The sequence below is a fragment of the Centruroides sculpturatus genome, unplaced genomic scaffold (genome assembly GCF_000671375.1).
Source record: "Centruroides sculpturatus isolate CEXI.00-Female unplaced genomic scaffold, Cexi_2.0 scaffold414, whole genome shotgun sequence".
NCBI lineage: Eukaryota > Metazoa > Arthropoda > Arachnida > Scorpiones > Buthidae > Centruroides > Centruroides sculpturatus.
Genome location: NW_019384735.1, coordinates 470,980 through 496,674, shown reverse-complemented (window position 1 = coordinate 496,674; position 25,695 = coordinate 470,980). Strand labels below are relative to the sequence as shown.

The following is a 25,695-nucleotide window of genomic DNA, read 5'->3' as shown; positions in this document are numbered from 1 at the left end:
GAACATCACAACACACACATTACAGAATACATCGATACACTAAAACAAAAACTCGCAGCCAAAGCACGTAGACTCAAACGATACAAAACATGTACACTACGAAAACAACAAAATAAATTATTCACAAACAATGAAAAACTTTTCTACAGACAAATCAGTACCAAAACAAACACTGATACACAGCACAGTGGCACATCAACAGAAGAACTGACAACTTATTGGTCTTCTCTTTGATCCAATGCTGTTACACACAATGCTGATGCAGGCTGGATCGAGAAGGAGAACAGAAACTTGCACAACATACCAACTATGCCCTGTGCTGAAATAAATGTACACAACATTTGCTACGCTGTGAATAGGGATTGCAATTGCTGGATCCCTCATTTAGCAATCCAGCTGGATCCAGCGCATTCTTCGGCCTGTTCGATCCAGCATCTGGTGCTGGATCCAACAGGCCGAAGAATGCACATCTGGTGCTGGATCCGCAAATACCCAATTAACTTTCTAAATAATGGCACAAAAGTCTACATTGTCGGCATTACTGCTTTGCTACGTGCGCTATCGCTCGGCGGCGAGAGTGACGCTGCCGTTCAGTGCAGTACGTGCTACACCTCCTCTCTACATTGCATCGCCTGCCTTTTTACCTATGCTGATCTAATTGCCAGTTGACTTTCCACTCTCGTTAAATAAAGTGTCTTTGCACTAAATAAAATAAGTAACTTATGCACCAGGACTTTCCTAGTCCTGGTGCATAATTCTACTTTACGGTCGGTTGTGATGTCAATGAATTATGTGACGGAATAATCACAGTTTAAACCTAGTGGGAGCTGCAGCCTTGTGGCTTGTCCACGAAAGCTAACCTATCGCTCCGGGAGATGACCGTCACTATCTTACAGAAAACCTTCTATTTCAGCTCGATATTTTACCGGAGACTTTTTGTCTCCGGTAAAATATCGAGCTCCGGTAAATAAGACAGTTTTCATACTTTTTTCCAGCGATCATAGGAAGTCATGTTGCTTACTCCACTAAGCCTATCGTGTCCGGCAGATATTTAACAGGCAGTTCGGCAGATATTGATGCCAACACGCTCACTATCGCTCGCAGTTGGCTAGTACTTTGCCTTTAAGAAATGGGAAGCCCATCAAAATATAAACACCATTGTTGCCACTGACGGATTGAAAACCACCAACACTGTGACTGCGGCTTTCTTTGACTCAAAAAACAACATCATGGCCCACTTCTCTCTCCACACTGAGGCCTACACTTGACAACAGAATACAACTTTTAAAAAATCAACCAAAGATGATATGTTTTTGCAAAAATAGGTAAAAGAAGCAAAGAACAAAGAATTGAGTTTGATTCTTGACTGCTGCACTAGGTGGAATAGTTTCCTCCAGCATGCTGGAACGTTTCTACAGTGTAAAAGTTTGCATCGATAAAGCTTTAATAGACACTGGCTCAGACACTAAATTCTCCGCTGACAAGTGGTTACTAATCAATGAGTTGATCATCAGTCTTCAATCGGCTAACTACTAGACTACTACTAATTACTTACTCACTACTTTACTAACACTAATAATTAAATTACTTATAAATAACTACAGACTGATATGTAGCCTAGAGTCTATATAAGAAAACGTAAGACTGATAGCCACTTAGCCACTGATTATCCATCCTTACATTATTATAATATAATATATTAATATAAATTAATTAGTGGATTACATTATAAGATTACATTATAATTATAATCTAACTAAACATTTAAAGTTAATTAGCTCTATCTCAAGTGTTGAACCGAACCAAAGTTAAGTTTACTACCTAAATGTGTAAGAAGTTTTACTGATTTATAGTGACCAGTCTAAATAATAAAACTTTCTTAAGTATTTAAAAAAAATGTTTTATTTCTTTAAAAAAAAACCCATAAATTTTTGGATAGATAGATAACACTTTATTACACCAAAAATATATCCGCACTGGATCCAGCTGGAATGATGTTGATCAAGCAAAATTCCAGATGGATTAAAAACACTGCTGGATTTCAATCCCTAGCTGTGAACAGAACATACAACTGGAAGACATCTGGTGTAGACAACATTCACAATTTCTGGTACAAAAAGTTTACATCACTGCACCAGGAACTAGCTAAACATCTAACACAAATCATCATCAACCCACAAGACATGTTAATTAAATGCCAAAATTTCTTACTCAGGGCATCACCTACATGAAACCTAAAAACAACAAAACCACAGATCCCACACAATACAGACCAATTACGTGTCTTCCAACACTCTACAAATTATTGACATTTTGTATCACAAACAAAATATACAAACATGTTGAAGAATGCGACATTCTTACAGAACAACAAAAAGGTTGCTGTAGAAATCACATGGGATGCAAAGAACAGTTACTCATAGATTCAGTCATTCTACAGCAAGCACACAAACAACACAGAAACATACACATGGCATATATAGACTACAGAAAAGCATTCGATAGCATTCCACACAGTTGGCTGCTACATATTCTACACATGTACAAAATACATCCATCACTCATTGCATTCTTCCAAAACACTATGCAGCACTGGAGAACAACACTACATCTCAGGGTTAGTAACACTTCCATACAAACAAACGAAATATTCATTAGGCGAGGAATTTTTCAAGGAGATTCCTTGAGTCCTCTCTGGTTCTGCCTAGCCCTGAATCCATTATCCAACATGTTAAACAACACGCAATATGGCTACAATATCAGACATGAAAAAACAACACAGTTTACACTGTCACATCTCATGTACATGGACGACATAAAACTTTATGCATCCACACAAAAACAACTTCATCAACTCCTACAAATCACACATTCATACACTAAGGACATACAAATGGAGTTTGGCTTAGACAAATGCAAAACACTTCACATAGAAAAAGGAATCCTGAAGAAAGAAGATTTTGCACTTGGAAATGGAGACGTTATTGAATCCATGGAAGAGGGCGAGTTCTACAAGTACTTAGGATTCCAACAGGCCAAACTAACAGAACATACACAAATAAAGCAAAGATTAATTAAAGAATACCAAAGTAGGTTAAATGCTATTCTCAAAACACAGCTAAATGCAAAACACACAGTTAAAGCAATAAACACATATGTCATCCCAGTACTCACATACTCTTTTGGAGTTATACATTGGACTCACACAGATCTCGAGCAACTCCAAAGGAAAACAAGAACAACACTTACTAAGCATAAACAACATCATCCTAAATCCGCCACAGAAAGATTAACCCTTCCACGTAAAGAAGGCGGACGTGGCCTGATTGACATAGTTAACCTTCACTACAAACAAATACAGTCACTGCGAGAGTTTTTCTACAAGAAACAAGAAACATCACAGTTACATAAAGCAGTAACTCTAGCAGACTCAAATAACACACCATTAAACTTACACTTGTTGCGGTCGCGAACTACTTCGTGTCTCGAACTAAATTCTTGTAAATAGTCAACATTTCTGTAAGGCGGTAAATTGCCCGGAGCGTTAGCCCATGAAGACACTTCTGGACTAGCTGCCGAGACTACCAGTTGCCCTCTACACTACGCTCCACGAACTGTTCTACCGCTCGTCATAAAAGCCAGAAACATTGTAAGATTGGAGTCAGAATTTAATCTACTACTAGTTAATAAAGATGCTGTCTTTTATGTTACAACATGTCGGTTGATTTACTTTAACCGGGCAGTCGGGATACAAACCCGACATTGGTGACCCGAACAAAAGACGAACACGTGCAAATCTCAGGAGCTTGGACCGAGCAGCTACAATCCGCTAGCATCGAAGAACATCGCACACGGATTGTACGGAAGTGGACAGCTACAGCATCGAGGGGACAGATTTAAAGTGAGGATACAATTTTATCCAGCAAAATACTTGATTTTGTGGATTATTCGACCACGTGTCTCGCTAACCCTAACGCTCGAAGCATAAAGGCACACGGATCGTCGCAACAAAAGTTTCTTTTCGCAATTGTAAGTACGAACTTTTTTTTGGTTTTCTCGAGCGGTACCCCCAAGAAGAAATGGAACCCTCGCAATCAGGGACAATCGCCAAAGTTTCTGTTAAACCACCTCCCTTTTGGAGAGCGAACCCAGAAATTTGGTTCAAACAAATGGAATCACAATTCTCACTAGCGGGAATCACCATGGAAGTAACGAAATTCCATCATGTGGTTTCGGCACTCCAGCCCGAGGAGTTAGCAGTCGTAGCCGATATTATTCTAAACCCCCCAGTGGACAAGCCGTACGAGGCTCTTAAAGCCCGTCTGTGCCGACAATATGCCGACAGTGAGGCGCAAAGGCTTAAAGACTTAATTTCGGGAATGCAGCTTGGGGACAAGAAGCCATCCAGACTGCTGTTAGAAATGCGTAGCAAGGCGTCAGCGCACATAGGTGATGACCTGCTAAAGTCGCTGTTCTTACAACGTTTACCATCTAACGTCCAGCAGATCCTGGCCATCTCGAACGACAGCCTCGACAAACTGGCAGAGATGGCGGATGGTATAATAGCTGCAGCCGATAGTCCCGTTTCCGTACAAGCAGTCTCTCAGGGAGACCAAACGCTACAGACGTTACTTTTAGATATCTCCTCCCGCCTGGAACGACTGGAAGGTAGGGATAGATCCCAAGCTAGAGAAAGATCCACGAACCGCCGGAGACGATCAAAGAGCCGCGAAGGGGCGCAGAAAGAAGGCCAATGCTGGTACCACCAGCGATTCAAAGAAAAAGCACTGAAATGCACCAAACCCTGCAGTTTCCAACAGGGAAACTAGAAGGGCCGTCACTTGACGGTGCGGGTGGCGGCGCACTAGGAATACACCGTTTATATCTATATGACCAATCAACGGCCAAACGCTTCCTGGTCGACACGGGGGCAGATGTGTCAGTCATCCCTGTGCCACAGGAGCAAGCAAACCGATCGCCCGAGAAATTACAACTTTTCGCTGCTAATGGGACGACAATAAATACCTTCGGCCAGAAGCTTTTCAAACTGGATCTAGGCCTCAGAAGAACCTTTCACTGGCCATTCATCATGGCAACAGTCTCTCAACCCATTATCGGAGCTGATTTTTTACGCCACTACGGGTTACTAGTAGACATTCGCCGCAGCTGCCTAGTCGATCCACTGACTAAGATGAACTCAAGAGGAAAAGTTACAGTGGGCTCACCAGCTGCCGTTAGATCAATAAGGGAAGACACGCCTTTTCACAAACTTTTGGCGGAATTTCCCAATCTGACGGAGGTTGCCACAGCACCCCACCCGGTAAAGCATAATGTGCAACACCACATAGAAACGAAGGGACCCCCAGTTTTCTCAAGGCCTCGACGATTACCGCCCGAAAAACTTAAAGCAGCAAGGCAAGAATTCGAGTATCTAGTCGCACAAGGCATCTGCCGCCCCTCGAAAAGTAGTTGGGCTAGCCCATTGCATATGGTGCCTAAGAGCAACGGGGACTGGCGCCCTTGTGGCGATTTTCGAAGACTTAACGCAGCTACCGTCCCTGACCGATACCCCGTACCACATATGCAAGACTGCGTACAAATGCTGGAGGGGAAACAAATATATTCAACTTTAGACCTAGCAAAGGCATATCATCAGATCCCCGTCAAAGAGGAGGACATCCCGAAGACCGCAGTCACTACTCCTTTTGGACTTTTTGAATACCTGTTTATGCCTTTCGGCCTTTCAAACGCAGCTGCTACTTTCCAACGCTTCATGAACCAAGTGCTACAGGGATTAGAGTTTTGCGTCCCATACTTCGATGACGTACTAATCGCCTCAGCCGATGCGACAGAACATTTACAACATCTTCGCATAGTGTTCGAACGCTTCACACAATATGGCGTGAAGCTAAATGCCTCGAAATGTGTTCTAGGAAAATCAACCATTCCATTCTTGGGCCACTTGATATCCCCGGCGGGCATCACGCCATTGCCAAGCAAGGTAGCAGCAATTAAAGAATACCCGAAACCTACTACGATCAAGGAACTTCGTCGTTTCTTGGCAATGATCAACTTTTATAGAAGGTTTATTCCCCAGGCAGCCCACACGCAGGCAATCTTACACGCCTATCTAAAGGGGACAAAAAAGGGGGATAAGCGAAACATCGAGCTGACACAAGCCGAAACAGAGGCTTTTGAGAGGTGCAAATCGGATCTAGCGGAAGCCGCCACACTGGCTCACCCATCACCAAAAGCACCACTGGCAATCATTGTCGACGCATCAGACACAGCAATAGGAGCTGCGCTACAACAGCAAGTGTCAAGCAATTGGCAGCCATTAGCATTTTTTAGTCGGAAGTTCTCGCCGGCACAAAAAAAAAATACAGTTCCTATGACCGGGAGCTGTTGGCTGCATACACGGCCATCAAGTACTTTAGGCATATGGTTGAAGGGTGACCGTTTATATTATTCACGGATCATAAACCACAGACCTATGCCTTCCAGCAAAAAGCTGACAAGTGTTCTCCGAGACAACTCAGACATTTGGACTTCATCAGTCAATTCACTACAGACATTCGTTTCGTAAAAGGAACGGACAACGTAGTAGCAGATGCTCTCTCACGCATCGCCATCTCCACCATCAAGACACCATCGTTTATAAACTTCCAAGAGATGGCGGTAGCGCAACAAGGAGACACGGAACTACAAAAATTCCTAAGTAGTACACCTAACTCCCTTAAGCTCCAGTCGCTGCCAGTAGGAGAGCCAGCTGTAGACCTATATTGTGACGTTTCCACCGGCCGGATACGACCCAAGGACTTTCGTCGGCAGGTTTNGCGGTAGCGCAACAAGGAGACACGGAACTACAAAAATTCCTAAGTAGTACACCTAACTCCCTTAAGCTCCAGTCGCTGCCAGTAGGAGAGCCAGCTGTAGACCTATATTGTGACGTTTCCACCGGCCGGATACGACCCAAGGACTTTCGTCGGCAGGTTTTTAACCAACTTCACGGACTTTCTCACCCAGGTGTTAGAGCTTCAATTAAACTCGTTCAAGAACGGTATGTATGGCCATCAATGAGGGCCAACGTGTCGGCATGGGCTCGCATATGCATTCCATGCCAACAAGCAAAAGTCTCTCGACACACCCGGAGCCAGTTGGGCCTCTTTATCGCGCCCAATGCCAGATTTGAACACGTCCACATCGACTTAGTAGGACCCTTGCCTCCATCAGATGGATACAGATACTGTCTCACCTGTGTTGACCGTTTCTCTAGATGGCCAGAGGCATTCCCTCTAGTCGAAAGCACTGCACAAGCAGTAGCAGAGACGTTCTACTCAGGATGGATAGCCCGTTTTGGCCTACCACTGCGCCTAACAACGGATCAGGGAGCACAGTTCGAGTCCTCGCTTTTCTCAGCTTTTACTTCTTGGTTGGGAACGAAGAGGATTCGTACAACTCCCTACCATCCAGCTGCTAATGGACAAGTAGAGCGGTTTCATCGCCAACTTAAAGCTGCAATAATGGCCCATTCCACCAGCCGTTGGACTGTCGCACTCCCGACAGTACTCTTAGGATTTAGAGCCGTGTGGAAGGACGACATACAGGCGACAGCAGCAGAGATGCTCTACGGAGCCTCTTTACGGATCCCAGGTGAATTTCTCTCTCCAACACAGGACCATCCCGACCCGGCGACCTTCGTCGGCAGGCTGAGAGAAGAAATGCACAAACTCAGACCCGTCACACGTCCACACAGAAATGCTGCAGTGTTCGTGCACAAAGACCTTTCCTCCTGCGCACACGTCTTTCTAAGAACTGACGCAGTCCGAAGAGGACTGCAACCACCTTACGAAGGTCCATACTGTGTGTTAAAGCGTGGACCCAAAAACTTCAAACTGGAAGTAAAAAAGCGTCATATTACTGTCAACATCGATAGACTCAAACCCGCATACATATGTGCGGATGACTCAACGTTCTCCCCATCTACATCAACAACAGCTTCAGCAGAAACAGCAACAACAGAGGCAACAACAACGGTACCCCCAGCAGAAGCTTCGCCACAGCAACAGAAAACTGTCACACGCGCAGGTCGTCGCGTAAAATTTAACCCCAGGTATTTGTAAATATCTCGCTATCGCTGGCGGGGGACTACTGTTGCGGTTGCGAACTACTTCTTGTCGCGAACTAAATTCTTGTAAATAGTCAACATTTCTGTAAGGCGGTAAATTGCCCGGAGCGTTAGCCCATGAAGACACTTCTGGACTAGCTGCCGAGACTACCAGTCGCCCTCTACGCTACGCTCCACGAACTGTGCTACCGCTCGTCATAAAAGCCAAAAACATTGTAAGATTGGAGTCAGAATTTAATCTACTACTAGTTAATAAAGATGCTATGTCTTTTATGTTACAACATGTCGGTTGATTTACTTTAACCGGGCAGTCGGGATACAAACCCGACACACTCACATCATACAGACATGACACAACATATAAATAGCATAGACACCATCAAGCAATCGTGGGCTTGAAAGGCACTCCACGTTAGGCATCCTTATGACCTGGCCCAGGATTCTGTTGATAAAACTGCGTAAAATGGATGGTTAGATCAGGGATGCCTTTTTGGGGAGATGGAATTATTTCTGATTGCCATACTGGATCAGGTCATAAATACTAAAAACTATAGAAAACACATACTCAAAGATACAACATTCAGAAATGACACATGCAGAAAATGTCACATCATGCCAGAAGCTATACAACACATCACTTCTGGTTGCAAGCTCTTGGCACAGACAGATTACTTACATAGACACAATCAAGTAGCAAATATAATACACCAAGAGCTTGCAAAGAAACACAAATTGGTAGGCATTCACGAACCATACTACAAATACATTCCACAGACAGTATTGGAAAACAACAAGGTATTTCAAACTGTTTTTCTTGTCGTGATATGTATTGGCAGTAGTCCAGCCAGTACCAGTATTGCATCTGTCAGAGTTGTTCGATAAGCACGAGTAATCCTTATTGCTGCTCTTCTCTGTATCGATAGTAATTTTTTGCAAACGTGTGTTGTTAAGTGTGTTTTGCCATACAGGGACAGCGTATAAAATAGCTGGCTCAATTGCCATATTATAAATTAATTTGCTGTTTGTAAAGTTTAATCCCCAGTGTTTTCCAATAATCTAATTGAGGAGGTTAGCTCTCTCTTGTTTTCTTGCTAATTTCATTCACATGATGGTGCCAACTGAGCTTTGGGTCAAAGAATATTCCAAGGTATTTCAAAACTTTCATCTGTTTAATTCTGTTTATTATCCATATGAAGTTTAAGGGTTTTTTGTAACTGTCCACATTTATTTTTTTGAGTACACACCATTGCTTCACACTTTGCATAGTTAATTGGGAGCATCTGTTCCTTGCTCCATTGCAGTATTTTGTGAAGTGTTCCATTAGCTTCATCAGTCAGTTTATTGCAATTTTTATTTGCTATCATTATAAGTAAGTCATCGGCAAAAGCTTGGACCTTTTTAGATCATTGCAATGGTCAAAATTTGTCAGTAGTTTATCGAACACCAAATTTCATAGCCCCGGGGCCGCTACAGGAGCCCTGTGGGCAACCCCTGTTTATTGTTCTCCTTATATGAATGTAGTTGGAGTGAAACTCTATGAATCTTTCGTTTAAGTAACTATCTAATAATTTGTTGACACTTCTTGGATTGTTAATATCTTTGAGGCGATTTTTTTTTATGAGTGGCCATCTTAAGTGGTCAAAGGCTTTTTTGTATTCGATTGCTGTTAATAAAGTATGTTGTATACAAATTCTTTAACGCTCAATGCTGTGTGTATTGTTGATTTGTTTGTTCTAAATTTGAATTGGTTTTGGTCATATGACCATTCTTGTACAGGTGTCTGTTGATCCATTTAATAATAATTCCATCAAGGACTTTTCCCATCACAGAGAGTAGGCTAATTGGCCTGTAATCACCAGGACTAGATGGATTATTGTGTTTTGGGATTAACTTTATATTCGCCGTCTTCCATTTAGCCAGGAAATAACCGTGCTTTAGACATTCATTGTATAAATAAACAATTACGATTGGGATCTCCTCAAAAGCATTTTTTAGCATTTCTGCTGTTATACTATCCAGATCTGGTGCTTTATTTTTTAGGGAAGAGATGGCATGTCTTATCTCTTTGAATGTAAATAATCTGCAAGTTTCATAGTATTCGTTAGTGTTTACTTCTGTACTGTCTGTGTTACAGTTATCCAAATTGGTATCTGTAGGAAAATGATAATCGAGGATCCTATTAATGTTACGTTCAATATCGTAGTCTCTACAATCTTCTATTCCTTTGTTCAAATCAACAATGTCTGGTAGCTTAAGTTTCTTTTTATTTCTAAAGACCAGTTGATATGGAATTTCCCACAGACCTTTGGAGTTTGTCTTGTTACAAAATTATCTCCAAGCTTTCGTTCCAGTAGCATTTACAGTCAACCCCCTATAACACTGTTGATAATTCCGCTGTGAATGGCTCACGTATTTGTAAAATCTAAGTGACTCGTATAACATGGAATTCATATACAACAAAATAATCAATAGTGTTATAGGGGGGTTGACTGTATACTCTTTTTATACTCTTTAAGTAATTTTTTGTACTTATCACGAATTCTTTGCTTGGTTTCTTCATTCAACGTCCTTAGATACCGCTTTCTTGTTTTGTTAATTATTTTCTTTTGTTTGTCTAGCTCATTAGTCCACCAATGGGTTTTTCTTTTGTTTGCAGTAATTATCTTACTGACTTGGTTGCCTGCATTTTGGATGTCTTTAGTCACGTGTTCAACAAAGGTATCAATATCTTGCTTCGTATGAATGTGTGGAAAGTCATGATTTATCCAAGTTTCATTAAATAAGTAACAAAAGAGGTCCCAATTTGTCTGTTTTATGTTCACCTGAGCATTCTTGTTGATGATATTTGTGTTTTATTTGCGTAAAGATAAACCTATGGTCACTTGCCGAGGTACATAATAAAGTTTTGCAATTCTCTACTATTTGTGCCAGTTTTGCTGACACCAGACAAACGTCTGTTCAACCTGTAGCATGTAGCGTGAAAAAAGTCGGATGGTCAGTCATATTAACCGGGACTAAACCAAACTCTTCCATCAAGTTAGTTACCAGCCGGCCTCTGTTATCCTCCTGTATATTAAACCAAACCACTGATTTGGCATTTAAGTCGCCAGCAACAATCACATTTTCACTATCCACTTTTCTTAGTACTTTCTCAAGTTTATTAACACCTTCCTCATCGTTCATATATGGCAATATGTAGGCGTTTATTACATATATAGGAGGGTTGTGATGTATTATAGCTGTTGTAGTTATCTCAGAAGAAAGGTGTGGAATAAGTGCTATATCTATCAGATTATTGTTCACCCCTATACAGCTTTTTGGAGTACTGCCATTATTTTTATAAAGGATTTGTCAATTTCCAAGCCTCACTATTCAGTTAAATTCCCACTTTCACCTGTGTGTCTGTCTGTCTTTCCTTAATCTCAAGAACAGAGTTAGATAAATGAAATCTGAGACCAGATATGGAAATCTTGGGCAGGAGGCCCCTAATTAACAATATACGAACTTCTGATGTAACCCAGAAGTCACATTCTTTCAATTCAAAACTTTACCCTTGAAAGAAATTAATAGATGACTGGCATGACTCTATTGTTAAAGGAAAAGTATGATGTAAAGGGGCAAGACACTGTAGTACTAATTTGAAGTGGAGAGCATATATTTTAAATTAAATAAATTAATATGTGGCATTGTGATGATGTCACAATAAATATGAAAGAAATAATTTTCATATTTACACAACTGCCAATAATTTTCAATTATAGTTTGACCATTAATTAAATGTGTAAGTTTAATAGTGCGCCATTTAAATTTAACGTGCATTCCAATAAGTTAAAATTCATATCGAAGTTCTAAAGTTTGTTTTCGTTTTGCCTGAATAAGACATTCTATACATGTCGAAAGTGCTTGGAAAATATTTTGTATATTTTGTGTTTTACTCATCAAAACTTTACTGATGCTGATAAACAGTGCTCTTAAACTTTTATCTAACTCACAATAAATAATTGCTTGTTAAATATTACATTCACACTTAAGAAATATTTCAGATATTGCACAATGCTCATATTGCTATTGGCCATGACATCAGAAACTGTATGGAAAAAGAATTAAGTATAAAATATCAGAATGGAGTTGATCATAATTTTCTTGAACATGTATGAAATTTGTCAGAAAACAACAATGTTTCTAAGAAAGACCTGATAGTTAAACCAACCTTAAGTAATAAAATGAATTCAAGATGCCAGGTTGAATTTATAGATATGTAGTTGCAAGCCAAATGAGCAATATAAATTTATACTCATGTATTATACTTTTGATTAACATTAGTTTACTTAATACAGTTAATAATACTTACTTTTTAAAAATTGCATGTTGTTATTAAAATACTTTAAATAATTCACAAAAGTAAATAATTCTTAATGGAAAAAGTGGAGATTTTTGACAAGATTATGTCTTGTTTATAAAATTGCACTGCTGTTTTATGTTACCAGCATAGAGGTATGAAGTATGTTACCAGCATAGAGTAATGTCAAGAGTTGATATTTGGCACAGAGTATTAGGTGCCCAAATCATTTGTGCATAAAAAAATCCAGACTTGTAAGTAATCAGGGGACCGAGAACCGAGTCAAAATAAAATACAAAATTGCGATCCTCTTCTACAAACAGGCAAAATAGACACCTCACCCCACTGAAGTTAGGCGGGGGAGAGTACTACCCACAGTCATTCTAAGAAGTGAACTCTGACCTTAAGACTGAACATGTAGTTTCTTCTATGTTAAATAAAATTTGTAATCTAATTTTGTAAATTTGGGAGTGCTTCAAATATGATGTTAAAACGGTTTTATGTCGTTACAAGTGGGTTTTTTTAACATTATCTAGTATAGTAAAATCATGGGACTGATAAAAATTTGACGTTATATTAGGGTTGTCGTTAGATCCGATGATGTTATAATTGGGTTAAACTGTATATTGTTTGTGCAAAATAAAAAAATAATTTCGGATGATACAATATCCACATTTATTTTTTTCAAAAACAGGAAATTTTCGTTACTCATAGACAAAAATTCAAACCAGGCCGACACGCAACGGAGAGAAATTTCAAAATTGGATAGGTTAATTTCATCAAAAATGCATTGTGACCGGTGAAGTATGAATGATTGCGCCCAAAAACGGCAATACCAAAGAAGATTGGAGAATGAGAACGAGACCCGCCTCGAATGTCAAAGTGATTCCACTTTGACATTCTGAGACATAGTCTTGTCCCAAATACGGTTTTGCCATTTTACTTGTTTTGAAAATCAAATATTCCAAAGGAAATTTAGCTTTATTCATAATGTTGTCAATTTAATAAATTAATCAATATTTCATCATACTGTCAACCATTTTAGTCATTTTACTTTCCCTGCTGTTGTATATAACAGAGTTCCTCTGGTGATCGATCAAAAAATGACTGCCCCAAGATTTTTACAGTTTGAGCTCAGGACACCTTGAAACATTGAGAAATTCAAAAAAAATTCAGGTTTTTCTATGTGTGTGTGTTTGGTCACAATTTTGTTCACCCTCTTTGAAGCTTAATAACTCCTGTTCTGTATATCAAGAATTTTTTAAATTTTGCAGGGAGGTTTGTTTATTAGGAGGATTTATACTATTAAATTTTGATGATTTAAAAGTCAATATGGTGGGGAGATACAGGGATGTCATGTTATATCTTGAGACAGGTCAAACTTAATGAAGATTTTACTCATTATTAGCATTCACAATTTTTTTATAAAACAACTCTACCTTCAAAATTGAGCATATGCCATTTTGTAATAGTTAAAAATATAACAAGTTTTTTAATAAAATATAACAGATGGCACACCAAATGTTGCTGGTTTTTTATAATGACCAAGCATTATAAATAATGATCTATTCATCACTTGGCCCATAACATATATATATATGTATATATTCATGATGGAAACAAGATAAAAATACATTAATTTATACATTGTATTAATATTTTGTGACATTATCTTTAGTTTTAATAACAGTCCAAATTCTCTCTGGCATGCTGTCAATCAGGCATTTGAATAATGTCATGATTGATATTACATTGCCATACATGAACATTCATTTCTTTCAGTTCTATTTTGTTGAAGGCTGTGCTCTTTGAAGTTTAAAAGCCATGAGATGCATTACATTTTAAATTGGGTTAAGATCAGTGGCCACCTGAGCCCTAGGCTGTTTTAGTAAGGCTTATCCTGATCTTGCCTTTCTGCCCCATCCTTGTTGAATAGGATAAAAGGACATTAAGTTATTTTAAATAACATATTTTTATAATAACATGTCAATTAACCTTTTTTTTCCTTTGCTTTTGAACCATTTCTTTTGTGTCTCTGGGTCTAGTCAGCAGTATTTAAATTTAGATATAACCTTATGCGGTTAATCACAGCACTGACTGGAGACAACTCCTACACCCATAGCCTGAGATTAACTGTGTAAGGTTATATCTAAATACATCTGGAAGTGAAAGCTTGCTTGGGGTCCAGGTGGTGCAACTGACAAGTGCACCGCACAGCAAGCAGAGGTCGCAGGTTCAAGCACCCGCCCTGGGTCAGTTCATTTCTTCCAGATGGTTCTAAATTATTTAATAAATTATTAAAATTATAATTATTAATTTAGTTAAGAGATGGTGCCTAATGTATGGCTCTAGTAGCAAATTACTTATTATTAATCATTAAATTAATAGAGTTATAGCTTGATTATTTAATGTTTAGATTCATTGTGCCATCCGCAAAATAGTCTTCAATTCTATTGTAGTCATTATAAACAAACCATTACTGAAGAAGAAAACTTTTTAGAAACTTATTTTACACTTAAAATTTTTAGAGGTAGTTTGAATAATATCTTTCATCTACTATGCAACAAACCAGTTGTGGCTCATCACTAGATAATGAAAACTGTCTTATCTGAAAATATGGTATGTTGCCATGATTCTATTATCCGGTTGCATTGCTTTTTTAGCATGTGCCAATCTTGTCTTTATTTTCTGTGTTAGTAATGATTTTTTCTTGGCCTTATGTGCAAAAATTCCTGCTTCACAGCATCTCTTATGGACAACAAATGAACAGTACTCGCTAGATGGTAACTTGTCTCTTAGGAAACTTGCTGCAGGGGAGGCAAAACAGATTTTTGCCTCCCCTGAGAATGGTTACCAATAGAGGGCACTTTTAGTAATGGCATTCTTGTATGAACTATTTGTATACAACTTTAAAGTACATTTATGAGATTTTACTGTATTTGGTACTGTTTGTTATTTTTTCCTCCTTTTGAGCATTTTTGACCACTTATTTCATCATTTGAGGCAGTTATCTTGTTACCTTACCAATCGAGTAGCCCTGTACATGATTTGCAGTTATTTCTGTTGATGTTTTTTGCTCCATTGCAATTTCTGAGATGTATCAAATCAATTTTTTTACATAGTTGAACCTGCAGAGAATGTTGTCATTTCCTGGCAAGGATATACATGGCTGCTCACTATAAGATAAATTATCTACATTTCTAAATATCTTTGCAACTAAAGCATGAAAAAGATGTAATATTTCCAAATTTGCAACAATTAAAACTTCTTTTTTCATAACTGTTTCATTCAATTATTGTGACTGATGCCTTTGTTTCGTTTTTAGCAGCATGGCTAAAATCTGTACGCGCACATTTCGATGCTAGGTGGAATTGGTCTAGGTTGTATCCTACCTTGTCCATGATGTCCACGTTGACATGTTCTCTGTCCTTTATTTGTCGGCAAAGATTAACTGAGAAACTGGTCCAGGTGAATAATTTGCTTTATTTGAATTGGTACACGATATTTACAATAGTGTTGAGATATAATACAAATCCAAGATCATCACTGTGTCGACTCCAAAAGGTTAACTAACGTAAAGTGAAAAGCTGTCTCTCCTCGTTGGAGTACGGGAGCAAAGTGAGGTCAGAGGGCAAAGGTCATGTGGTTGTGCTCTCTGCCCTACTAGGATTTTTTAAATTATAAAACTTTAAATTTTATGAATTTGATATCATTATGTGACTTGCTAGATTTTTTATTTTTTATAGTTCACCTATTATTTCTGCAATTGCTTCATTTCTCTTATAGAAAACATTCCTGTTTAGACAATTAGCCAGAAACTTTGTTTTCTGTAATATTTCAATCAATGTTGATTTTTGAAACTGCATGGCTATATCACAAAAAATCATAAAAATAAAATTATGGTAATCTGATCTGACAAAACTTATTGTTCACAATCTTAAAGAAAACATTTTTTTTAGTAGAAGAAAACAATAATAATGTAATTTTACTGACTTCTGAGAAGGGAGTGTTTTTTATTGGAGTAATAAAACACTTTATTACCAATGGTAACACTTGACTTCATAAAGCTTGGTTACTGGATGACATACTTTACGAAGTAGGAATTAAGCATATGAGTGGCTGGCATGCTCTCTGTACTTAAATCCTATTAATCCTATCTGGGATGTCCATGGCAGACAAAGATGCTGACCTTGTTACATCTTGACTTTTCATGAACTGGAGACCAGCCTTTCATGCAGAGTGGCACAACTCCCTCACTACCTTGTTGACAGCCTAATTGAGTCAATTCCACACAGGTGTGTTGTAGTTTAGCTGTTTCAGGAGACCACACACCTTACTAGAGCTTTCTATTACCCTAAATATCCAGATTATTTTTTTAATGCCTTACATGGCATTCCATAACATGTACAGTACATGCTATGCTAAATTAAATGCTAAATTTACATATGAATGTTCTTGTATTGTTTCTTACACACACATCATAACATAACTATTTTATATTTCAGATTATTAGTTCAGTTTATATATCCTTGATTTTCTGATCACCTAGTTGTTTTGACCAGTAATATAGCAACTGCATAGGCTTATAATCTTAAATATTTTTATAATTAAAATTAATCCCAAAAAAACTTTAAATCCAGTAAAAAATGGAACATTATTAACAAAATGAATGTTTTTGACCATGTATAATGGCAGTCTTTGAGTTCTATATTTTTGAATATTAAGGCAGAAATGATATAACTAATTTTTTAAAGTTAGTCTGTATTTAACTTGTGTAAATTAAAAACAAGCCATTTTTTAATGCTTTTATTTGATTTCAAATTTTTTAGGGTTTTCAAGATCTCAAGCAAATATAATCTACCTACTAGTTAACATCCATTTTACATGTAAGTTTGGTTAATTTACTATTGATAATTTTATTTATTCAGAAATTTATTATACTTACAATTATATAATGATAATAATAATAATAATACAATTTATCAGTTAATTTTATTGTTTGAAATGAGTTTATCAAATGCTTTTAACAATTTCAAAATTTTGATATTACAAACTTCTGATATTTTGAATATAATTCACCTAAGTACCAGTAATTTTCATCTGGATGTCCTGTGTAAAATTATCTTTGTTAGAAAGTGGTAAAGGTTATGCCATGATGCATGTTATCTTCCCCCATTAATTCACAATTACAAACACATTCTGCTTTTTCTTTGTTTAAAGTCACCAAGTGAAATTTTATAAAACATGAAAAATCCTTTGATGTGCCAAAATCACCAAAGACACACATCCATTTGCTTTTAGTTCTCTCTCATTTATTTTCTCTGTATACAATAATAATTATTATATGCCTATTATATTATCTTGAAAGCTGATAAATTTTTTTCCTTTATATAAAGTCATTTTTTTCAGAGAATTATTTAGAAACTGATTATCAAGTTTATCATGTTAAGTTTTTTTTTTATTGCTACGGAATGAATTTTATTGGTAAAAATAATTATATATATTTAAAATGAGACCTAGTTTGACCATATAATATTTCAAGAAATTTTATAAAACAAGAAACACTCCATTAGAATGAAGAAACTACATTAAGAAACACTCCAAATTTGCCAAAAAAATTAATGTAAAAAAATTTTTTACAGCTTTCCAATTTTTTCTTCCCTCACACATCAAGAACACAATAAAGTTATACAACAGTGTCAACTTTTATTTTGAGACAGTTTTCCACCTTAGTATGTAAAACCCTAAAAAATGTTCCTTTGGTGATGTCACAATTAAGAAAATATCAGTAAAAAAATCCAAAGATGAATATACTGTAATTAAAAATATTATAATGTTTTGCTACCCTATTCAGCCTATTAACATAATGTATGGGATTTGGTGAGCTTGATGTGTGCCTGGTTATATTAAAAAAAACCAGAGTATTTTTTTTATTTTTAGTGTCAATATTTTTTTATTTTGTGATTGTGCAAAGTTTTGTTATACTGGAAAGCATACTTTCTGCAGATTCCAGTAAGTCATTATTGCTACTTTGTAGTGCCATTCAAGATATTTTGTGCAGTATTTTTGTTGAGCACATCATAGGCTGCTACAATCTCTTTAGTCTCCTTTCAGAGGTGGCATTTGGGATTATTTATGAGTTTTCAATTTGTTTTAATTGCATTTATTTTTAGTGCTTGTTTTTGAGTGACAGAAGTAAGGTCTTCTATTTCTTTTTTTAAAAGCACCTTTCTGTAACCACTATCATATTCTGCTACTCTTGATATCCTTACAAAATTCTCCAGGTATTGGGTCATGTAGTGCCTTAATTTTTTGAAATGCTTTTTTTTTCCTCTGGTTTTCAGTAATATTGTTAGTTTCTTTTATGTATTCTACTAAGTCTCTTATTTTTCTTCAACTGTTGTGAAACACAAAATGCATTTTAAATAATTGACTATAAGAAGAAAAGCCTTCCAATCTTTTGACACAGACATCATGTAGGTAAAGATATGATTACAGTCAAGTGTAAATTCTTTTTAAAAAATAGAAGAAAAATTAAGAGTATTCTTCAGAACTGATATTCAGAAATCTAATCAATTATTAAAGTTGTTAGAAATATCTTTGTATAATTTTATCTGTTTTAAACATATCTTAAACAAATATCATTACTATAATAAATAATTATTAACTTAATTGCATCTTGTTTTAACTGCTGTATGTGATGGATTTTGTTTTGTTGTTAATTTATACATAGTTTCCTCCCTATCTGTGACTGATATGTTCCAAGATCCCAGTGGATGCCTGAAATTACAAATAATACACTACCTTATACAGAGTGGTCTAGCCAACATGGATCAGCCATGTAATGAAGCAAAATAAATCCCATTTATCATTCATTAACAATTTGGTTACTGTATGCAATTTTTTCTTTTCTCCTTGTCACAAAATGCTTTCTAATGTTGTCAACTTTTCTGTCTCAAATGCACTAAATATCGTTATGGATATTATTGGAAAGAGAATGAGATTCTGAGAAAAACAATAAAATTTCAAATTTATTATGCCTATCAAACAATATGGCTCAATGTGTAAAGAGATTTGTAGTGCTCAGTAATAAACCTAAATTATGAAAAGCATTTTTATTTACAAAACATCCATGTCTCTTTAGACATACAATAGTTTAGTTTAGCATGTTTTATCACTTTGTGTAGCATCATAAAGAACTTGACATGGAATGATCAAATATGTCATTACGGTTACTACAATGCTTTTACACAAGTAATTTTGTTACTACTATTATACATCTTAACTTTAACTTTAAGATGACTCCACAGAAAACACTCCATTGATAATAGGGATTGGGCAGGCCATCTAATACGTCCATAGGGTCCTATCTCTCATGAACTAGAACTGTTGTAAAGTACTATATTATTTTTCCGCCCTCTACAACGATTATCGACACGACTGTGTGCCGGAAATAGCCGTTCTCTAACGGGTACTTTACGCGGATTCGCGTTAGTGTGCCAGGCCTGGACTTTTAGCGTGCACCGAATTAAATAATGACCAAGTTTGTCAATAACAAAGCAAATATTTAATTTATTTCTAGTAATAAACTATTTACAAAATTTAGTAAAAATCAACAACAATTTATTCAATGAAAATCAATAAGAATCAACCCGACAAAACTCAAATCAATCTAGTTTCTAACTTAAATCTATTCCCCTTTCGAATTCGACAAAACTCAAAGACTTAACTTATATACAATAATTCTTATGAATTAAAGATCCTAATCGTCACCTCAATATACTAGGAACCTATTTCCTCAACTCTCAAGACTTTCTCTATTCGTCGATCCACAAATCGAATAACTTCAAAATCACCTTGGAACTATTTGATCCTATCGGACACCTCTCTTTCGTTCACTGCTACGAAGCTGACCAATCTCGTTGCTATCTGGAGTTCACCTCATCCGTCTTCACTTGACGTTCGGTTTTTATACTGTGAGGTGACGTCACAATTCTGAATGAGATCACTCCCCTCATTTACATACTTATTCGCTAACAATAAAAACTTTTCTATTTGTCTGGCAGCCTATTTTCTGACAATATTCGCTAACCTTTTACATTATTCTTTTTGACAATTTGCGGGATGTTTTATTCTTTTAAGGTTTAGCGAATTTAAGTTGTGCGTGTAGGGTCTTCTCCCCGCTTTCTCGGTGCGGACTTACTTTTTTCCGCTCGGGAACTCAAGTGTGCGTGAGTTTTTTTTCTATGGCGCTTTTCTCTCGTTGGTGAGTTGGTTTCTCTTCTATTTTTAAGTTTCTAAGGTGAATGGTGAGGAAACCTTCGTCCTAACAAAACATAAGCCCCAAACAAAAATATAATAAAAAGCAAAATAAAAGTAAATAAAAATAATGCTCGGACTTGGTTCCTTACACTGTGACCTAAATAATATTTTACAACACTACAGCTATGGTACATGGTAAATGTCTTGTTGAAATAGAAGATCTTGCCTGCTGTTGAAAGATGGTTTCAAGTATAATAGTTATAATCAGTATAAGCAATAATCAGTTTTTAGAAAACGTAAGTAGGTTGCACCATTTAAATTTTTTCTAAAGGAAAAGAAAATCTATTAATGAAGCACTTAGTAATTTATACTATACTGTACATTTATTTCCCGTTATATTTGATGACTTTCTGGAAATGTCTGACAAAGATTTTCTGCTGCCCACATTAGTGAGGTTTTCCTGTTGAGGACCCCATTGTTGGAAAACTGGATTCATCCATCCAAAGTATTTTGTTACTTTCTGTAAAATTAATGGATTCTCTTCCATAGCAATTGAAAGCCAAGATAAAAGTTATATGGCTTCCTGTATCTGTACATTTAAGACCTTGTACTAAGTAAGTTTTTAAAATAGGTGGTGTTCAGAACAAGAAAATATCCTCCATATTGATTGATGCAAGAAACCTAATGTAAAAAAAAAAATCAAATCCATCTAATAAACAAGCGATAATTACAAATATGTCGCACTAATCTTGTATAGCTTTACAATTACTATTTAAAACGTAACACAAATGTTTTCGACCCACTTCTAGGGTCTTCCTCAGGTGTTCTATCAGTTTTTCTGGTGCAATTTCGATTTTTAAATGTTCAGGTCTCCAATGCTTCTATCTTCGGAATTCATTTTAATAAATTCCGAAGATAGAAGCATTGGATAATCATAATCACTCTATCATGATACTACTGATAGTATCACTGCCATCTTTTTTTTACTGTCATTCCTAAATGTTTACAAACAGCAGCACACTCCTGTAGTAGCGGAGATACAGAGTGACTGCTATTAATCAACACATCCTTAATTTAAAAAAAAATTTTTGTTTGAAATTCCATTATACAAAAATTTTGTCTGACAAAGACATTGTTGAAAGTACAGTAGAGCATCAATTATCCGAATCAATTGGGGACTGGGGTTGTTTGGAAAATTGATTTTTCGGATAACTGATTATGTACGAAAAAATGTATTAACCTATCCCATGTTGAAATTCATTGAAATCTGGCACGTTCGTAAGTACCCTTTTGTGGTCCATAAGTACCCTTTTGGCTATGTTTTGGGCTACTCCAATATTATTTTTGTTGGTGTGCATGTTTTAGATGGTAGTACCGCCAGTACTACCATCTAAAACATGCACACCAACAAAAATAATATTGGAGTAGCCCAAAACATAGCTAAAGTTTGCAGTGCCACAGCCCTAGCGGAAATTTAAATTTGCCGACTGGAAAGCTTTTGGTTAATTGATGTTTTGGTTGATCGATATTCAGATAATCAATGCTCTACTGTACTTGAATATATATTTTGTGGATATATAAAAACTTTTAACACTGAAAGACAATTGTTTAATGTGTTTCAAGATATGTTCAATAGAAAACTGGAAAAGTGCCATTAAAAGTTGGGACAAGAACAATAGCATGATAGTTTTGACACAATACTTCCAAGTAGCGGCAACAGTAACTGCAATTGGCAACATTGTTATTAATGTGCAAGAATATAAGACGATGAAATAATAAAATGACAGTGCCTCTTTAACAGCATAGTGAGTGTTGTCCTGTTTTTTACAAAAACCAGTGAACATCCGTTGGTGCATTCAGGTAGTGTAAGGAGATGACTATATGAGTTTCACATAGGCATACAAGTAGAATTCTAAAGTTTCAAAAATAGCCACAGTTTTGTGGAAGATTCTCTGTCTGTGAATGCTATGGAGAATCTAGCTACAAACAAACTTTAAACAACATTTAAAGTCCAATAACAAAACTTTTTAATGTAAAATAAAAAAGGTATGAGGAGAAAGTAATTTTAGAATCTGGCTATTTTTGGAATTTTAGAACTCTACTTAGAACTTGTATGCCTGTGTTCAACTCATGTAGTCATCTCCTTACTGTACGTGACTGAATGCATTAATGGATGTTGGTTTTGGTTTTGTTAAAAATTGAATAACACTGCACTGCTCTTAACTTTGTGCACTGTTGGAGAGGTGCTGCTATTTTATCAGACTGCTGTCTTTTTTTCTTGCATATTAACAATCATGGTTATTGTTGCCACTGACTTGAAAGTGTTGTGTCAAAATTACTAAACTATTGCTCATCCTTCCAACTTTTAATGAGACTTTTCCAATTTTCTATTGAACATGTCTTGCATTTTATATACTGTAATCTTGTGTCAAATGTATGTTTAAACTTCATTAATTTTTAAGAATAACAAGTAAACAGGCATCAAACTTTTGAAATATGACAGATTTATTTACTTTCATATATGTAAACTATATTGAAAATTTGAAATGTTTTATGATTTTATAAAATTATAGTATAATTTTTTAGAATCTTAATTGATACTTTGTAATTAAGTATGAATTTAAATATAAGATCATTCTTCAAATAATTTATAGAATTATTAATTTTGTATTCTGTATATGAAGTTTTCTAAAAAAAAATTGGAGTTTCTTAAATAATTATATTTTTAATGCAATATCAAACTAGTTGAAGTTAATATAAAGCACAAAAAAACCTTTTAATCCAACCTTTAATCTTGGATAAATAGACTTCTTCAATTAGATTATCTAGTAATTGTCAGGTTTGAACCTCATTAGATTATTGTGGTTTTTAAATTACATTTTTCAACATACAATACACAAGTACCTTATTAAAGTAAAAAATTATGTAAATTTTTACATGAAATTAGTAAATTGTTTCTTTTGAATCTTTTGTCAAAAAAACAAGACAAAAGGAACACATTACGAAAGAAGTTGAAACATATATGCATTCACAAGTGCAATGATCAATTTTCATATTATAGTGAACATTATCAGAAGTTTAGAATATGTAGAATATATATTAATTCATTAACATCAAAAACGTGTGGTAAATCATTGCTTTAATTTTTAGATGCATTATTAAACATTATATTTTAAATTGATAGCATTTTAGTGAAAATATAATAATTCCATTCATAGAATAACTTAAACCAGGAAAGGTGGGGTTTATTTCCTGTCTGGAACAGATTCTGCTTTACTTTAAGATGGAATTGGTAATATTTTTTAACACTAATTACTTTATGGAAATAGTAATAAGTGTGAATGTTTGGCTTGCTCTTTAAGATAAAAATCATTGACTTAATAGTATATGGATACAAAAAAAAAATACAATAGTGTGTGTGAAATTTTAAATATTGCATCTTGAATATTGATCTTTAATTTTTTTGTAATAATTAGTACTTTTATGTAATTAGCTTAAAATTAAAGTAGAATTTATTTATGAGAAAAATTGTAGATTTCTCATAGAAATTTATGGTGAAATCTTTTATCATTGAACTTGGAAGATCTGGAGTACAAATTTAAATGCCTCTGTATGTTTATTTATTTAACCTTAAATCAAAACTACTCTAAAATGAAATGATTTCTAAGAAAAACTTTTTCAAATTTTAAAACAATTTATAATCAAGTTAACGGCTAGTTATTCATTTGTAATTCAAAATCATTATTTCCAAATTATAACCTGATTATTTACAGCAGTTGGGGGTGTCTATTTTGCTATACATTGGGTTTCAGTTGGTGTTTATATTTGTATATGTATGCATTGCCATGTATGCGATGGCCAACTGTGAGTGCATTGAGTGGATGTTTCTGGATGAGGGTGCAATTGCGTCCCCAGTTGGCACTGTAATAACCAACAATGGTTATATCTTAAGCTTATATTTACTGAAAGAGGAGATTAGACCAGAGGTCCGGGTAGCGTAACTGGTAACACAATCACACGGTAAGCAAAAGTTGCAGGTTCAGGCCAATTCTTTTCTTCCAGTTTAATCTAAATTATTTAAATATTATATTTACTGAAAGAGGAGATTAGACCAGAGGTCCGGGTAGCGTAACTGGTAACACAATCACACGGTAAGCAAAAGTTGCAGGTTCAGGCCAATTCTTTTCTTCCAGTTTAATCTAAATTATTTAAATATTATAATTATTAATAATATGAGATGGTGCCTAACGCTTACCTCTAGAGCCAAATTGGTTACGTAATTCATTTAGTAATTAGCCTTAAACTAGCCCGATAGAATTTCGGCCTTTGCCTGTTTTTGAGGTGAGTGGAAAAATACGCCAACAGCCTCGGCAGACAGAAGCGCCCCCCATAATTATTAATTTTAATATGAGATGGTGCCTAACGCTTCCCTCTTTTTTGTTATTGATGTCTAGCTAATTTAAATATTTTTACAGTTAATTACATTCACTAATTTTTATATAATTGTTAACATTATTATTGCATTTTATAATTATTCATAATACATTTACAATGTTTGAAGCCAGTTTTTATGTATCTTCACACTAAGATTTTTATTAATACTGTTCTTGTTTTTGAGAATTTCTCTTTCTTTAAATTTCCTATTATACATGTTTTTATCTATTTGTAGAATTTTTACATTTTCTTTTACCTATATTACAATTGTTCAATGTACAATGTTTGTGAAATATAGAATTAGTTCTACAATATTTTAAATTGGCTGTGTTCTTTTAATCTAATTTTCACCTTAATTTTGTTTCACTTATATAATGTTTAATGTTTTTACAAGTGCACGGAATCAAATAAACAACATTATTGATTTCTTTCATAACTTGTTTTTCTTTCTGTTCTGATTGTTTTCTTTTTATTCTTGAATATAATTTGTCATAGGTAGGAGCTAGTTTAACATTAGTCTTATTTAGATCTT

General features: G+C 35.6%; 1 protein-coding gene and 1 long non-coding RNA gene across 2 annotated transcripts in view; both read left to right on the top strand.

Annotated features, from left to right (window-relative positions):
* The window catches only part of LOC111628274, a 42,258-nt gene extending 17,462 nt beyond the window's left edge, over positions 1 to 24,796 (top strand). The window contains exons 2-3 of the long non-coding RNA XR_002757148.1: positions 17,297 to 17,353; positions 23,948 to 24,796. This is a non-coding gene — a long non-coding RNA (uncharacterized LOC111628274). The remainder of the gene's footprint in view (positions 1 to 17,296; positions 17,354 to 23,947) is intronic.
* On the top strand, positions 4,057 to 4,844 carry LOC111628273. The gene has a single exon (XM_023372024.1). The coding sequence runs from the start codon at positions 4,080 to 4,082 to the stop codon at positions 4,827 to 4,829; it is 750 nt and encodes a 249-aa protein (XP_023227792.1). The 5' UTR covers positions 4,057 to 4,079; the 3' UTR covers positions 4,830 to 4,844.
* Positions 24,797 to 25,695: the final 899 nt, after the last annotated feature.

Excerpts from the sequence above, each read along its gene's own strand:
- LOC111628273 (XM_023372024.1), top strand. The coding sequence starts at position 4,080 with ATGGAACCCTCGCAATCAGGGACAATCGCCAAAGTTTCTGTTAAACCA.